The following is an 18,946-nucleotide window of genomic DNA, read 5'->3' on the forward strand; positions in this document are numbered from 1 at the left end:
ACTCCAACACCAAATACTTAACTCTATATGGAACGTAAACATGACTCCTGCTATTAGACACTATTATGAAAACAGTTTTTACTTTAATTTTCAGTGGTTGCATATTAGACATGCATACCTGACAGTGAAACCTATGTGAAAGATTGCACCTACAGGCCACGCCACCAGTAAGTACTAGATGAATAATCTCAACCCTACTTTACTAAGTTTCTGCATTCTGCAAACAATAAGCGAAGGATACCATGGCTGACATAACATCTTTTATTGGACTAAAATCTGTTGGTGAGAGAAATTTTTATAAGCTCAATAACTCTGTGTAAACTCAAAAGCTTTTCTTTTTTTCTCACCAAAAGAAGTTAGTCTGATAAAAGACCTCAGCCACTTTGTGTGTCTAATATTGTGGGACCAATACAGCTACCACAACGCTGCATACAACAGCAGTAAGAGAAAGCTAGTTATTTCCCCCACCAATAATTCCATTTGTTACTATACTTATGGGACATCTCACAAGGAGTAAGCCTTAATGATGAGCAGTAGGTAGCTGCAGGATTAGGCCCTCTGCAATGACAACAGTGCTTCACATTTTCTGATGCATATTATAGAAGCAACATGGGTATTTTTTCCTTATCAACTTTTATTTTACAAATAAAAATCACACCTAGCATTTTTTTTTCCTTTCCAAGAGTAAGAGGAAAAAACAGGGTGGAGGAAACATGTCCACCTCGCCCATCTCCTACACAGAGCCATGCATCTGCGGGGCAGGAGACTGCTCTGGTAGCCGGGGTGGAGGAGCCATGTGGTGGGCAAAAGGCTGATTCAGCAGCCTGGGCCGGAGCCACTGTGTGGGAGCCGGAGCAGGAGAGTGGTGGGAGGTAGGTACCATAGTTGGTACCAGTGGGGGAGGCAGTGAGGCCAAGGACAACAGGGGCCCAACCCAGAAGCCAGCTGGGGGGAAGGCACCAGCTGTCTGTGACTGTGGGAGGAGGTACTGCATGCAGGTAAATTCCAGGGGTGGGGGAGGGTGGAAGAGAGGGTGAGGTGTGAGGCCAGGCACAGGTCTCTGGGCAATGTGGGGGGGGGGGCCAAGAGAGCAAGGTGTGGGGTCAGACACAGGTCTCTGAGCAGTGGTGCTTGGGCTGTGGGCCGTAGGTCCAGGTACTGGCTGGCTGTTTTTGGGGGCAGATAGCATATATATTGGTGGCATAGGGGGACGTATTGCAAGGCTGGGCTCAACTACAAGGGCCAGACTATGAGCTGGCTATGTGTAGTCCTGATAGGGGCACAGGCAGTGGGGCATACACAGTGAGAGTTGGGGCCAAGGGCAAGCAGGCTGGGTGGATGGGTACAGATGCAGAGGTGGGTGGGTGTGTGAGAGAGAGAAACTGGTGGGTGCCAGAGTGGCACACATCCAAACAAGCATACGTTACTTCAATATTAGTGCACAAGACAAAACCCACTCCACTCACAGATAGAAAATCTTAGAGGAAATACTGGGCATCACCACTAAGGATGAGATCAGTTACTCTAAAGCTTTTGTTGACTACTTTTCCTCAATTATGATCCTTTGTTCTTCACCTTTATTGATCATGACAAAATTAGGTTTTTTTTTTTTTTTTTTAAGTAACAAATTAATGACCTTTCCATTACTAACAGGAAAGGAAGTGTTACTTAAGGCACAACATGGATAAGTCTCAGTCTGGACTCAAGTATAGTAAACAACTTCTCTCAAATCCTTTTACAAGCTATTGCCTGCCTACTGAAGTTTGGGGTCAGTTTCTGTGACTGGAGAAAATATTCATCTAGTCTTTCCTAAACTCTAAAATAGAACAATTGTTCAGTTTCTTGTCTGGTATCATAACCTCATCTTTATTATTGTCTTACTATTTGTTATGCCATTCCCATAATTTAACATGTTAATTAATCAACAGATTACAGTAAATTACACAATGTCAACAAAATGCTTTGCATACATACCATGGTGATGTAAAGATCAAACAATTTAAAGTGTCTTACTTGGTAACAGATGAATTAAAAGTACTCAAGAATTTTCCTTCAGAGCGTCTCAATTAAGACATGTTTTATGAGTTGAGGCTGGCTTCTTCATTTGAAACTTTTTCCAGGCTTGCTGGATTCCTTGCCTTGCCTGATGTTAAAATGATTTCATACTTTTTATTCTCCTTTTAAATTATTCAAGCACCCCAAACATTCACATTTATAACAGATCAGAGTAATTTATTTGAAGACATCTGACGATATTTCAGTCTTCTAGTTAATAAAATATACCACACACTAGAAAAAAAGAACACTGTCATTTGATATTACCACAGCAATTGATTTCTAACAGAATTGGATTGGGATTTTTTTTAGGAATTATTAAATTCTCATTTGCTGCTCTTCTCTGCCACTGTTTCTTTTACAGACATACATTGTGTAGTCAATGTGGCCACTGATTAGCATATAACTGCTATGGAGGCACATTATTTATATAAACCTCTTCAGGTGCCTGTCACAGTTATGGTCAGGTGCCCCTTGCAGATCAACTACTGAACTTCTATGAAGGGAATCCAAGCATGAAACCTTGGATGGATTAAACCTTCCTTGGCCTATGGCAGCGGTTATCAATGCCAGGCCATGGACCTCTAGGGGCTGGGGCTTTCACTGTGGCTGTTAGGAGAAGTGTGTCCTGCCCTGCCTCTCAGCCAACCAGTACAGGGCAGGGACAGGGTCTCCTCCCAGCTGCAGAAGAGCACTTCCCTGCACTGCAGGAAGGCCATCTGGAGCAGCTCCATGAAGCCCTCCTGCCATGCAGGGAAGCGCTCTTCCACAGCCAGGAGGAGACCCTGCACTGCACAGCCCTGCTGCAGTGCAGGGAAGCACTATTTTGGTACTAGTAGAAGACCCGGTTCCTGCCCAGCACTGGTTGGCTGAGGGGTGGGGCAGGACATGTCTCTCCCAATGGCCGTGGTGGGAGGGGTGGCACTGGGCAGAGTACCCCAGCCCTGGCCTCCAGAGCTGCTGTGACGTGGGCAGCAGTGCAGGGCTAGGTGAGGGGGGCGGGCAGGCACTGGGGGCTCCAAGGGTAGGGCTAGTGCTGGGTGGCTCTGGAGACTGAGCTAGTAGTGTGAGGGGGACTATGGGGACAGTGCTAATATTGGGGGCTGACACTAAGGGGGCATTTGGCAGGGGTTGGATGCAGTGGTGCTCAGGAAACAGGTATTGGGAATCTGGTGGGGGGGTTCTAACAGGCAAGGGGCTGGCACAGAGATGTTTGGAATGGGAGGTTGGCACGGGGGGGTGGCTTTGAGGGCAGGAGGCTGGTACTGGGGTTTGGTGTTAAGGGATTCTAAGGGGCACGGGGCTGGCACTGCGGCATTTGGGATGGGGGGCTGGCACTAGGGGGGGTCTTCTAGGGCAGGAGGCTGACACTGAGCGGGGTGATGGGGACTCTTTGGGTAGTGGAGCGGTAGGGGGCTCTAGGTGTTAGAGTTGGCACCAAGGGCTGAACATTTTATTTGCATAACTACATATTCATCATTTTCATAATGAATATGTACATATGCAAATAAACTGTTACCAGTCCACTAAAAGTTTGTGAATGGGTTTGCCAGTCCCTGGTATAAAAAAGGCTGGGAACAACTGGCCTATGGCACATTTCCTAGTCACTGACTCTGTTACTTCTACACAGAGTTTCTCAGCCCCACATGTTCAAGCCCCACAGGATTAACGCTGACCCTCCAAGAGCTACCTATTGCTTAAACACACTCCATCCCAGAATTTCACCGGAAAATGTAATCCTAAATGTGATTTACAATTAATTCATTCAGGGGGCACATGTCTTTACAAAGCATATAACAGACACTTGCACCAGAGCCTAACAAACTTTGACTAATTCTATGGTACCGCCCCCAGCCACAGTGTCTCCTATCTGAGGTTGTGGAGCTCTGTTCCAGGTAAGTAGCAGGCCATATTATTTTTCATTTCGACTGGAAAGTTATCATGATTTTTCTTTTCCCTTTCCATAATAAGTGTATAGAAGTGGCCAGATTTCTGTTAAACACATTAAACAAAACCCCCTCACTGCCCTTCAGGCAACTGTATGGTAAAAATCAAAATTTAAAAAGAAACTTGCAAATATTGAGGCCCTTAATATTGAGGGAATGTAAAGTTAAGTAACATTAGGATAAGTGATCTACAAAATTATTTGGAAAATAAGTTTATGAGAGAAGTGTCTGAACTTGATGAGGAGATCTCTGTAGTATGGTTTCTGGATCCTTATATTCATTTGCTGGATTCATCACAGCTGCATATATATCACTGTAGGCTCTGCAGACCAGTTCTGTGGACTGTTTTATTATTTGCTCTCTGAAAAACCAAAAAAAGTTATGTAAACAGATTATACAGTAAAATTAAGATCTTAAATCTACAACAGAATGTGTGCAACTGATTTTCCACTATCCAAGATATTTGGATGCATCACAAGTCCTTCATGTCAACAGTGAAAATAACCAGCTTAGTGTTTACAACAAAAACAATTTTTGCATCTGAGTACTATACACACTTAAGACCATAAATGTGATCTTGATAAGCATGGAATAAGTCTCTATTTCTGCAACATGAAAAATTGAAAAGAATGGAATAAATGACATTTAATTTGCATACATGATCTTAACTCCAATTTAAGATGACTATCAAGTGGCTTTCCTCAGCTGATTTTTTTTTTAATAGAGTCCAAAATGTTTTCCTTCTGTTGTGATAGGCTCTCACAAAATATGGCTCAAATGTTCCCAGTTCTGTCCAACATGCTTTTATATTTTATTTTGAACAAAAACAATATTAAAATTCTGTCATCTTGTTAATTTGCAAGGCTAGAAATGAATGTTACTGAAAGTAGAAGACTGGACATTAAAATCATAACATTCTGATTTCCAGAAAACATTGTATCATTTTAAACAATTAGTATTTTTTTCATTCTACTTGTATGTTCAATTTGCTTTGGTTTCCATAACAACTTGCCTATAATTATGCATATCTACAGTACACAGCTAGATGTAGCTCAACAGTACAGTCATTGTAACTTCTGCTCTGTAGGTTCACAAACATCAGCCATTTTCAATTACATCAAGATGACATCTGGTGTAAAATGCAGTACCAGAGATGACAGCAGAGTTATATCCACTAGTGCCATATTTCAGTTTGGTACTACATCAGCTGGATTAGTGGGATTTAAGAAGTTAATAAGCTTTTAAGACATTTATTTGTAAGTCTTCAACTATTTTTCAGCAATTCCCTACTTTTAAATATATGAATGCTATGCAAGAGATTTTTAGCCAATCCGCAGAAATAAATTATCAAATTGTATTTTCTTTTGATATGCTACTAAGAAGCAGTCCTTTGGATTTCCTAAATGTCTTGGTTATTACAATACATGTAAATGATTCAAACCCATAACTGCAACTTTTGAAGTACTGCAAGTACAGAAATACACTCATTTTTTTGGGTAGATAGGTACCAACTCTCTTTTCTGCACAACCTAAAAATGTTAAACTGCTGATGTGTGAAAATCATTAAGCAAATGTTATGCAACACCTCATCTGGAGCTGGCAAACTAAATTACATAGAATAATATACAGTTACATATCATTGGATTGAAAATCAGTTTATTAAAAATATTTTTATTAAGTACTGAATTGCATCAACACCTGAGCCTTTTCAACAACTGATGTCAGTGGGCCCCGTCACCAATTATTGCATTCAAATTTCAGATGCCATAACATGATATAATTTTTATCATACAAACCATTGCATTTTCTGAAAACTGCATCTTAATTTCAGTTTCTATTTTCCTACTCAAACTAAAAATGTATTATAGTCATAACTACAATATTGATACATAGCTTTCAAACATAGGCATTTTCTTAATTTCGAAAGAAGGGTAATGGGATACTCTAATAAATATGAGAGAGTTTTCTAAAATTTTTTCCTGGTTATAGCACTTAAATGTTACAAATGAATTATCAGAAATAGTCAATAATATGGCTAATCGCTTGCCACAAGTACATGACCTGTTTTATAGAGACAGACAATCATTTTTCAGCTCCCAACAAGATAGAACAAGTGTTCAGCATGCTGGCATGGGGTAGATTTATACCCCAGTTCGTTTTGAACTAAGTGCTCTCACAGGCACATTCAGAGTCTGGTATACTACCACATAATTTATTGTATTAACAATACATTTAAAATATAGGGTATTTTGTCAGTTTTTACATTAGCTTTTCTCTGGACAGTCTTCCTGATGTCCTGACATCATCAACCCCTGTCTAGCTGTATTCCACATTCCTTTCTTTCTTTCCTCTGAAGAGTATCAGATATACTTCTACATCGGATGGCTGTTTGGAAGCCTACATGAAGGCTGTGTCTAGACTGGCCAGTTTTTCTGGAAAATCAGCCGCTTTTCCGGGAAAACTTGCTAGCTGTCTACATTGGCTGCTTGAATTTCCGCAAAAGCACTGACTTCCTACTGTAAGAAATCAGTGCTTTTTGCGGAAATACTATGCTACTCCCGTTCAGGCAAAAGTCCCCTTTGCGCAAAACTTTTGCGCAAAAGGGCCAGTGTAGACAGCTGAGATTTGTTTTCCACAAAAAAGCCCCGATCGCAAAAATGGCGACCGGGGCTTTTTTGCGCAAAAGCGTGTCTAGATTGGCACGGACGCTTTTCCGAAAATGCTTTTAACAGAAAACTTTTCCGTTAAAAGTATTTCCAGAAAATCATGTCAGTCTAGACGTAGCCAAAATGTGTTGGTGCTGTTAACTCAATTACTAATAGATCCCACAGCTGCACCATTTATTTACTTCTATTATTGATCCACAGCTGCTCAAAGTAGCAGGGTCCATGAGATTCTGCATTTCTGGAGGTATTCTTGGTCTCTCTCAGTGGGGGTGTGGGGCTGTTGCATACTTGTCTGTCTAGCTCCCCATGAACTGAGATCACTGAGGTTGTCTCCTGAACCTGCTCTGCCATTGCTGTGGTGCTGTTCTGCTGACTCTTGTCATGAAGGGCTGAAAGGCACTGTAGCTTACACACCATTTTCTCCAGGAACTGAGAATGATAGCTGTGGCTGTAGCTGAGACTGTAGAGATTAGGAACATCTGTGGATAGAACAGCTCACTGAACAGGCGAGGAAACAGGCGAGAGAAATGCTATTCTCTCGCGCTATATAAAAAAGATTTTCCCGCTGGATGACAAAACGACATCATCATGCTCTCTCACTCTCTGGTCGTGAAAGCCCCGCTTCCTATGCCGGGGTCAGCAACCCATGGCTCCCAAGCCAAATATGGCTCTTTTGCAACTCCTCCTCAGTCCCCCTTTGCTCCGCTGCCGCAGCAGGGAGCCCATGCTGGCGCTCCAGCCTCACAACCACCTTGCGAGGTTGGAGCATCAGCGGTGGCCTGGAGGACAGAAAGCCCCAAAGCTCCCCACCAGATCCGGTTTGGGGGGGAAGAAGTGCAGCTAGAAGCAGCTGTGCGTGCTGCCGCTTCCCTCCCCACTCTCCTGGCTGGGGGAACAGAAGCGCAGGGACGCTACTCTGGAATTTGGCCAATAGGAGCAGCAGGCGGTACCTGAAACATGGGGTTGGGAGCCACGTGAAAGCAAGTAAGTGGCCTCCCTCTCCTAATCCCCAGACCCCTCACTCCCAGCTCACTCACTCACTGCCCTGCTAAGACCCTGAACACCAGCCCGCTCACTCACCCCTTTCACTGAGACCCTGCAAGTCCAACCCCCTCACTCATACCCCCCAAGCTGAGACCCCTCACCCTCAGTCCCCTCACTCACCACTCTGCTGAGACCCTGTACTCCCAGCCCAGATCCTACTTCCCCCCCACATTCCTTCCAAGAGCCCGAACCCTCAGCCCGCTCACTCACCACCCTGCCGAGATCCTAAACCTCCAGCCCACTCATTCATACCCCAAGCCAAGACCCTGTGCCCCCACCTCCCTCAAATACTCCCTCCACCAAGACCCTGCGTCCCCCAGCCTACTCACTCATCACTCTGCTGAAACCCCACACTCCCATCTCCTTAAACCAAGACCCTCTGTACCCCCTGCTCTCTCACTCATACCCCCCCAGTTGATACCCAGCACCCCCAGTCCGCTCGCTCACTGCCCTGCCAAGACTCTAACCCTCACCCCCCTCAAGCCAAGACACACCCCCAGACCTCTCACTCACCACCTTGCTGAGACTCTGCACCCGCGGCATGCTCACTCATACACCCCAAGCCAAGAACCCGCATTCCACCCCCCTCACACATACCCTCCACCGAGATCCTGCACTCCCGGTTCCCTCCTGTACCCTCCCCCCTGGCCAGACACCCTATCCCCATCCTGCTCCTGCACCCTCCCCCTTAACTCACACCCTACTCTCAACCTGCTCCTGCACACTCTCTTGCTCCTACACCTCTCCCCTGGCCAGACACCCTATCCACTCCCAATCTGCTCCTCCACCTTCCCTCCTGGCCAGACACTGCACCTTCACCCCACCTCCTACCCAAACCTTGCACCTTCACCCCCTGCCCAGATCCTGCACCCCCATTCTTAGCTCAATCACTGGCAGCCCTGTCCTACACACTTAACCCCCATTTTTGGCCTCACCCCAGAGCTTAGCCGGGCCCACAAAAGTCCACTAACCCTGGAACCACATAGGAGTTAATCTGGTATGAAGTCTTGAACCTTAGTCTTCCCTACCCCTCCCCCCACCATGGGATTGGAGCACCAGGGTAGTGAGGTGTTTCAGTTGGGGGGCACATCAATGAGGGTTGGGGTTTTTGGAGGGTTGGAGGGGAGCTGGCGAGTACAGTGGCTGGGGGGGTGTTGGTGTGTATAGCAAGCAGGGGGCACAGTCCCCTAGTGATTCTTAACTTTATAGTTGCAAAAATAATTTTTCAGTCATATATACAATTATTTTAGTGGCAAGACAGTGTCCTGTGCAACACATACATGCAAATGGACAGTTAATATTGCTGATTCTATAGTATTAAAATAATACATTCAATGTCATAGTAACAGTTTTTCATATGATACTATATAATCTGTATTTTCACAAAGTGCCAAAAATAGCGACAAGACACTTTTTGATCATGTAGCCTCTATAATTTTTTTTGCATGTAAATGTTATATAATATCTTCACAAGCTTCACATTTAATTGGAAAGAAATTTTTGACATATCCTAGCCTCAGGGTTGAGTATGCCCATATCTGTCATTTTAAAATATTTTTATGAAAACAAGAGGAGAAAGATCCATAATAAAATCCTTACTTTGAATATTAAAATGGAAGTTACAAAATTCAGCAAAAACTAATTGTAGCACTATATTAAATGACACAAGAATATCAGTATTTTACGGTGATGTGCAAAGAGGTTGCAGAATTCTGTAAAGTTGATGTAGAAATAGAGATAAAAAATGTTATATGGGGAATTGCATATTTCACATATCTTTGCAAGGCTTATAAAATAACAAAACCAATTCCCAACAGCGATAAAAAACTGATAATGATGCAGGGAACATATTCTAAATCAGGGGTGGCCAACCAGTTAGACACGAAGAGCTAAAAGAACTGTGGATAGTAGTGCAAAGAGCCACACATCCCTCCCCACAGAGCCAGGTACCTCCAGCCCTCTCCCTAGCCCAATGCCCTCCCTCTCCTCCAGACCCAGACCCAGGCCCCCCCAGACTTCTCCCATTCTAACCCAATGCCTGGGTCTCACCGGAGCTACCATTGCCACAGCCACGCACTTCTCCCTCCAGGAACTGGGGCGTGTGTACAATGCAGGCATGTGGCTCCGAACAAGCCGTAACCCTGATAGCTGCATTTCTGTGAGCAAAGAGCCGCACCTGGCTCAAGAGCCACAGGTTGGCCACCTCTGTTCTAAATAGATTAGTCTCAGAGAGGCAGCTATATAAACCAGGTTTTCCCAACCTATGGGTCGCCATTACATTTCAAAAGGGTCGCCAGGTGTCTCCCCAGGTAGCTCTTAAGGAGCCATTCACACATTTTTTGAATTGCCCAGGGTCACCAAGTCTTCCTCAATTGTCAAAATGGGTCCCCATCTGGAAAAGGTTGGGAACCGCTGATATAAACGAGTGTCCATACTATCAAAGCCGTTATTTTGAAATAATGGGTCATGGAATTCGAAATCTATACTCCTACTGTTCATCAGGAGTAACGCTAATTCCAAAATAGTCATTTCGAAATAATAGTAGGTGTGGACATTCCAGTGTTATTTCAAAATAATTACTCCCAAGAGTAATTCAAACTAATTACTCCCCCGTGTTTCCTGGGGCTCTAAGTCCAAGGTAGTTCATCAACAATAATGGAGCCTGCTATGGACTAGTTTCGAGGCTTCCCTGTACTGTGGACATGTTAACTCCTGATTTAACAAATTCGAACTAAGTCAAATTGAGTAATTTTGAAATACTTTCCTAGTGTAGACATGGCCTCAAAGACTAACAAAAATATATAGTGTCATGAGCTTTTGTGGGAAAACCCACTTCATCAGATGATGAGTTGGAGCAGAAATAACAGAAACCAAGTTATTTATAACAGAAATTAGCGAATGAGGCTAATTAAGTGGGCTTCAAGTGTCCCATACTTAGCTTTTGATGTAAAAATGCAGTGTTAAAGGCAGAGGAGAACTGTGAAGTTAGTGTGACTCATTGGTTCACCAAGGTCAGAAGGGATCTTTCTGATCATCCAGTCTGCCTTTCATAGAACTTTGCCAAAATAATTACTAGAGCAGATTTTTTAGAAAATCATCCAATCTTGATTTAAAAATTGTCAGTGATGGAGGATTTATCACAACCGTATATTGTTCCAATGGTTAATTACACAGTTTAAAAATGCATGCCTTATTTCCAGTCTGTATTTGTCATGTCAGTATGTTGATGGACTCTGGAGTAGCTAATTTAGAAAATTATAAAATTACCCCTTACTAACTTCTTGCTCAAGAAAGTGTAACCAAAACAAATTAAAATAAAACCTGAAAGCATATCTGAACAGCATTTACAGTTGAATAATTCCACTTCTAACAGTCTGCTCTATTCCACTCATGTCTTTGTTTTTGCACACCAAAAAGGCAGAGAACAAACATTCAGTCAAAACACTTACTTCACAGTAGCGCTAAGAAGAAAATTCAGTTGTGGCATTAACAGATTATCGGGAGCAGACAAGTAACGATCAAACTGAACCTAGAAGTAGTAATAAAAAGTTAAGAGAGTTTGGCAAAATATACCACCCCAAAGCACCAAAAATATTTTACAGGAATGTAGGTTTACAGGGAGGGTTTAGTATATTGTTCATTTGCAGAAACACAGCTGCAATTCCACTCAACACAACTGAGTTGCACTGGTGTTATTTTACAACATAAAATGAAGAAAAAAAGGCTACATAGACATAATAAAAGGGTAGATTTTTGTCTGCAGAATCTTTACTTACAGTGACAGTGTATGAAACAAAATATACAGCATGACCTACACAACCCAGTGTAAGTGTTTTAAGCCTAGAGTTCCGAAAAAAATACTTTTTTTCATTTATGAACTCAGCAAGTTTTATATGGAAATCACTGGATTCAAGTAGCTGTGGAACTCTAAAATGCCATTTGTTTATGTAGTCACCTTTTCAGAGAATTGTACTTTAAAGTTTTTTTGAGAAGATTGACAGTTCATTTGTAACTAGCTATTGAACTGTGAGATTGCATCTGTGCCATTTAACATTTGTACATTCTTTAAGATGAAAAGCATTAAAAGATAATTTGTTTTTAAACTTACAGTGTAATGAAACTTAACACCCCCAAAAACAAACAAAAAATCAACTGTGACGTAGGACCGGGACCTAACTTTTGAGCTTCACTGAATTATTTGCATAAAATGAAAACTTTACTTTTCCTTATTATTTATAACTATAATTCCTATATTTCAAAGCACTGAGGCAAAAGAAATTTCAGGTGATTAGAATTCATTAGAATTACTATTTGCTCTCGGCAATTCAAAATATTTCACTGTGTAATATTATTGTATGTAAAACTGGTTCTCAAGGCTTAGAAACTTGATAGCCTTATTACCAGTTCACAAATAAGCGTATATTTATACTGCTTCATCAGGTTAAATGCTCATTATCAGCTAGCAGGAGTAAAAGGGAGGGGGGAAATTTTTAGCCCTTGGTGGCCTCACTGAGAGCACAGAGGCAACAGACTGGATTTCTTAAGTCAGCCTTTTCCACTGGAGCAGGGATTTACCTTCCTCAGACCTCAGGCCCAAATGGGCTGTGCCCTGGGCATGGCGCTCCTACCCCTGACTTTTGTACCTGCAGGGTTCCCTCCTGGTATCTAAATGTGTTCCTGCTCTCCAGTAGTATGTCCTCCTAGCACACTACTGAACTGATTGAAGGAATGGCTTTTTAACCTATTCCAGCTGATCCTTGATCTCCTCCAGGTCTTTTAATTAACCTAAGTGCCTCCACTAGTTAACGTGGATTCTTGATTGATTCCAGGTGTCTTAAGGAACCAGAAGTTGGCCTTATTTGGTTACCAGGGAAACAGGAACTTGTTTAACAAGAGACTAATATACCTGTTTTCTGCTACTCTCTTGGCCTGAGTCATGCCACAATATGTGTTATGACAGAAGGCACTCCTAACAGAATTAAGCCAAACTGTGTATTTGGTTTTGATTCTATGACCCTTATAGTCATAGTTATGTTTTCATCTAGCTGTAGGTCTTAATACATCATATTGTTTGGAAAAGAAAAAAGATCATTCATCTTAATCAGAAATTATTCAAGAATACAATGGGGCATTTTGATTCAAATGGTAACGTTTGTTATTATAAAGCTGATTAAAAGACTTGAAGAGTTTACATTTTTTTTCAACTGTTTCCATAGCAGTCATGTCACAAAGAAATTCTGTAATGTTATGTTGGGTCATTACTATAGTCCAAGAAGTTATATTGCATCACATAATAAAAACAAACAATCAGGGTTGTGTTTTTTGGAATAGTTTCATTGTTTCTAATAGTGGGCATTTGACCTGCTGAAGTAGTATAAATATAAACTTATTTGTGAACTGGTAATAAGGCTATCAAGTTTCTAAGCCTTGAGAACCAAAGATTTACTTACAATAATATTACACAGTGAAATATTTTGAATTGCTGAGAGCAAATAGTAATTCTAATGAGTTCTAATCACCTGAGATTTCTTTTGCCTCAGTGCTTTGAAATATAGGAATTATAGGTATAAATAATAGGGAAAAGTAAAGCTTTCATTTTATGCAAATAATTCAGTGACGCTCAAAAGTTAGGTCCTGGTCCTATGTCACAGTTTCAGTACACTGTAGGTTTAACAAATTATTATTAGTAAAGAGGTTAGACTATCAGCTATAGTGAGATACTGAGGAGAGGAATTAAACAGTGAGTTGATATTTTTTCCAGACAGGAAGAGAGAATACTCATCATACAGCTACCCAGAAGTGCAGGACCCATTACAGGGGAATAGAAGCTCTGCCACAATAGCTACAAGTTTAATTTAGTATATTATGTATGTTTTTCTTAGAATTTTTTCTTAAACCTCTTAGAGAGGGATGGATGGATGGATGGATGGATGGATATTAAGCTACAAAAACATAATGCAGATTCTTAGATAAATATTTTAGCTTACAACTATAACAATATCCCTCCAAAAGTCAGAGCAACAACACGGCTCAATATGAAATTGCAAAAAGCTCACCATTGCAGCCTTCAGTGACACTGAATCCAAACTAGGCATGTTTGCCAGAGGACCCTAAAAATAGGTAATCCAAATAAACAGTGTTTTACACGAGTGGATAAAATGTGAAAATAATTATAGATTAATATTTTATTGTAATCCAGTACTAGATTGTAAAATCTTTGGGAACAGGGAGCATGTCCCACTACCTGTTATAATGGCAACAACTACACCAGCAGGCATAGGAAAGCAGTAATACATTCACTGAAACAGGCCACTTATTTCCCATAACTTTTTAAAACTAAAACTGCGTTCCTCATGTGTCCTCAAACCATCCTCTCCTCTCTTTTCATTACCAAATATCTCTACAGTCCCCACCATTTTGCGGTATTATAATTTGTTTCATGGAATCAGTATAATCTAGAACAGAGTTTGAAAACAGGTTTAGAATAGGAATGGGCCTCTGCTGACCAGGAAATCAAATTTAGTATCTTAATGGGGATTACTAGGTTTTAAAAATGCTTGTTTAACATTATTTCCCCACTGTGTTGGGGATTCTCTCTCTCTTCTCCCTCCCTCCCCTCCACAGGTTTAGGAAACAACAACAGTAAATCTAAGTACCCTCCTCTCCATACTACCCTCTCTCTAAACACATGCTTAATTTTCATTTTTAATCATGGAGACCTCTTAGGAGAATTTTGAGTTCACTGAAGTTAAGAGACAAAAAACAAAAATCTGTCTGAAAACAAAGAAATGTAATAATATTTGTAATATCACAAATAAGCTGCATGAAAAGATGAGCTAAGATTCAAGGGTTTCAGCAGATAGTAAAAAATTGGCAAGATAGTTCTGATGATCTTAAAGTTGAGAGTCACAACTGAGAACAGACAGTTTTGACTGAAACTGTTGAAAATGTGATGCTATGTATGCCATTCACTGCTGAGAAAGTAAATACTTACATGCTCTGGTTTGTGCTGCTGTATAGACTTGTATATGCAACTTAGACCGGCTCTAGTCAACACACAGGAAGCTTGTTCATTTATTAGAGTATCCAAATGTGCTTCAATCTGAAATTTGAAAGCAAGAAATATTAGGTAGAAATTATTTGTACGCTACAAAGTGACAGTTTAGTAGTCATCCATAAAAATCAGCTCAGCATAAAAGGAGAATGAGCACCTACATAAAACAAATATGCTAGCATATTTGTTCAAGAGGATTTTGCCAAAAGCTCTACGTAGGCAGACCCTGTGCTCAGATGAAACCCCCTCACTAACTCTAGAGGTGGTTGTCTTGGACATGCCGGTCTATCCATATTGTAATACTACGTCCTAAATGTTCAAATCTGAAAAATCCATTGCCATGAAAGACAAACATTAAGAATTTAATTCTTCAAAAAGTTATACAAGTTGAACCTCTCTAGTCTGGTTTGGCTCCGTTCAGGTCCCAAAGGTGTCAAAGAATTTGTTGGACCATGGGAGGTCAGTATTGTCGAGCCTCATTATCAATATTTCCACTGCTTACTTGGCTCTTAGAAGACATTTAGAGGTAAATTAGAGCTAAACAACACAGAACACAGGGTCACGACTAGTGGCTGTAAACAAACTTCATGGGAAACTAGGCTGCACACATAAATGGCCATTCAGTTATTAAAATCATGCTGGACTTCGGATGTTGCTGGACCACAGAGTTCTGGACTAGAGAGGTTCAATCTGTTGTAAAATATCAAAAATGGAATGATATAGTTCATTGCAACTACATGACAGAAATATTTAAATTCTTATTGAAAATGCTGAAGAGTGCAAGATATAGCTATATGATCAAACAAAATAATAAAATCATTAAATTGCACAAAGAAAATAAAAACAATCTAAATCAGTTAGAAAATCAGTATAGGATTAAAAGACCATTTAATTTATTTTAAAGAAAGTTAATTACAAGCACCTATTCAAAAATGAGGCAATGAAGAGCTGTATATAAAGTCAACTTTGCTTTTATCATCTTCAGAAAATGCTTCCCTATTACTTCTGAAACATCAAAAATCCCATATATTCATAGAATAAGAACGTAAGAACAGCCATCCTGGGTCAGACCAAAGGTTCATCTAGCCCACGGGTGGCCAACCCATTTAACAAAGAGAGCCGAAACAGTGGCGGAAGAAATGCAAACAGCCGCACCAGAATTGTCAAGCTAAAAAAAAAGGAGGCTGCCCCTTTAAGGAGCAAGCAAGCTTAAGCTTTTTAGCCATATCAGGCTCCCGGTGATGGCCACTATCTTGGGCACAATTTTGAATCGCCGACCTGGTGAGCATAGGGAAGCCGGGGGAAGGGAGGGAAAGCCGGGGGACATTTGGGGAGGGCACAGGAGTGGCTTCGTAAGCCACACTTTTTGGGGGGAATAGCTGCGTGGCTCATGAGCTGCGGGTTGGCCTCAGCTGATATAGCCCAGTATCCTGTATTCTGAAAGTGGCCAACGCCAGATGCCCCAGAGGGAGTGAACAGAATAGGTAATCATCAAGTGATTCCTCTCCTGTCATTCATTTCCAGCCCCTGACAAACAGAGGCTAGGGACACCATTCCTACCCATTCTGGCTATTAAGTATAGATGGACCTAACCTTCATGAATGTATCTAGTTCTTTTTGGAACTTGTTGAAGTCCTGGTCTTCACAACATCCTCTGGAAACAAGTTCCACAGGTTGACTGTGGGCTGCGTGAAGAAAACTTCCTTTTGTTTGTTTTAAACCTGCTACCTATTAATTTAATTTGGTGACATCTAGATCATCCTATTGGGAATAATTTTACAATTTTTGTGCAACTGCAACTTTGCTGGAGATTATAAACAAAGAACCCAAATACAATCAAATCAACCTAAAGAAGCAGCAATTTTCTTTTTCAGGTTTGAGTGGCCTTAGAAAGAGGTGACAATATATACTTTTAAAAAATACATAGTCCTCAATTTGCTTAATTTCTCTTCTAGTTTATACAAGAAACCCAAACTTCTATTACAGCACAAAGAGTCCAATTTAATAGATATAACTGATACAGAACCTTTATTAGGTATCCTACAAATGTTTGATATCAAGAGAGATCATAAACTTCTAAAGAATTTATCGAAACAAGACTACAATACATATTTTGCTCCTGATCTCTTAGGAAAGCCTAGTATCTGAATACAGTGATTTCAGTATCTGGATTAGTAGCAAATGTTTCCCACTTAGTCTCTAGGTCTTAAATTGCAGAACAAACGAATTCTAGAATTATCTTAACACTCACTACTAGTTTGGTTTTAGACTAACTGGATTTTTTTATTAGTTCAAGTACCACTTCAAGTACCACAGTTTGTAATGCTAATGGCATAGTGGTGACAATGAAGAGGCATAAGGGATAAACCTCCTGTAATATCCTCGTAAATATGACAGGAGAGTCACTAATTAAAAACTTAGGAAACACAAGGGGTTTCTTTGGATAGCAAGGAAACATTTTAAAGAACAAACCTGGACATGGGATTCAAGTTGTGGGCATTAATCTCTAAATATGGGTTGTGCCCAATGTGTTCCAAATTAAGTTTAAAAAGCCTATATTTGAATGTCTTAGTGAACTGTGGATAGTGTTACGATTACTTATTTTAATATTATAATATTACAATATTTTGGTATGTTTAGTAAAAAAAATATTGGGGGAGGGGAGAAGCTAGTATCTAATCCTAGCATGGATGTATTCCCAGATATAAGGAAATAGAATTTGATTACTCATAATTTGAGGCCAGAAAAGCTCACCAAATTGTCTAGTTCAAGCATCTCAAATTCATGGCCTATGATCCATCCACAGCCGGAGCAGCTGCATAATTCAGCCCAGGAATCGTTTAAACTACAATAGAGAACTGTATTTTCTGCACCACCTCAGAGGCAGTGCAAAGGCTTGGGGAAGGCAGGGGTAACAGAGGAGCTGAGGAAAGGGGGAGTAATTGCTGAGAAGAAACCAGGATGTCAACTTGGCAGGTTATTGTGTATGGACGGGAAAAGTATGAAACAGGATTTTAGGGAGATGGGGAGAGACTGCTGGAGCTTTTCACATGCAGACCCTGCCTGACCCTTAGCATCTCCCATTCAGTCAGATATATCTGTTGCTGTCCCCGGGTATCCCTGCACCACAATATGTCCTTGCACACCCCAGTCCATGAGCTCCACCACCAAGACATCATCTCTCTCCATCCTCATGTGTCCCTGAACCCCTCTTCCCAGAGGCCCTGAATTTCCATTTTACTAGCCCTTATGATCTCCTCTGTGATCCCCACAGCAGACCAATGCTATCAGTCTCCCCTTATCTCCTCTCTTTGTTCCGTAGCTGATCAGAAGTGGCTGCTCTGCTCTAGCACCATAGTGCCACATGGTAGGGAAAAAGGCAGAAGCTATTTTCTGCTAATTAATTAAAAATATGCATGGCACATTAATTGTGTGCACACAGAAGTGCAGAATTCCCCCCAGGAGTAGGTCATTAGGGATGTTTTTTATATTGTTTATACTTCCATTTGCTTTAAGTATTTCAGATCACTTGTCTTAAAATGAGTCACTAGAATAATAAATACTTTCACTTATATTGATTTACATTCAGATAAAAAACAGGCCAAAATTTTCAAACCTGAGTCCTGAAACGTGACTCCTAAAATCAATGTTTAGGTGCCTAAGAAAGAGGTGTAATTTTCAATAATGCTATGCACTTTCAGCTGTCACTGATTTTAGTCGAAGTGGGGCTGTTCAGCACCCATGAAAATGCCTCATTTAGGTGCCTACATATGGATTTATAAGCCTAGCTTAAGGCACCCATATTTGAAAATGCTGATTATGCCTGCTATTTAAGTCTTGCCAGCTACAAAACAATATGAGATTAGCTTTCTACTTATTGTTGACACTTACCTGAAATTGTAACATTTCCAGACGTTTGTCAGTGAATTCAAAGAGAGCCAGGGTAGTCTTCATCATATAAAGTGAATTTACCATGAAGGTTGCCATGTCAGCTGTGCCTAAATTACTAGCAGATACAGTACACAGCTGTAATAATGGATCTAGCACACAAGACAGAACCTAAAGGGAAATATAAACAAGAGGGGAAAATGTTTCATGAGATTCTAGACTTGTGGGATAATGACCATTTTGTCTTTATCAATTTATTTTCCAAAGCAAAACAAAAAGAAATGAGATCTAGT

General features: G+C 40.9%; 1 protein-coding gene across 1 annotated transcript in view; it reads right to left on the reverse strand.

The window, feature by feature from the left end:
• Positions 1-1,838: 1,838 nt before the first annotated feature.
• Positions 1,839-18,946, reverse strand: part of COG6 (component of oligomeric golgi complex 6) — a 78,550-nt gene continuing 61,442 nt past the window's right edge. Inside the window, exons 15-19 of the mRNA XM_075919116.2 lie at positions 18,657-18,824; positions 14,706-14,813; positions 13,768-13,821; positions 11,161-11,240; positions 1,839-4,362 (exon numbers count right to left, since the gene is read on the reverse strand). Coding sequence (XP_075775231.2) covers positions 4,215-4,362; positions 11,161-11,240; positions 13,768-13,821; positions 14,706-14,813; positions 18,657-18,824 — 558 coding nt within the window. The 3' untranslated portion in view covers positions 1,839-4,214. The remainder of the gene's footprint in view (positions 4,363-11,160; positions 11,241-13,767; positions 13,822-14,705; positions 14,814-18,656; positions 18,825-18,946) is intronic.

Source organism: Pelodiscus sinensis, chromosome 1, assembly GCF_052426305.1.
Source record: "Pelodiscus sinensis isolate ZL-2025 chromosome 1, ASM5242630v1, whole genome shotgun sequence".
Classification (NCBI taxonomy): Eukaryota; Metazoa; Chordata; order Testudines; family Trionychidae; genus Pelodiscus; species Pelodiscus sinensis.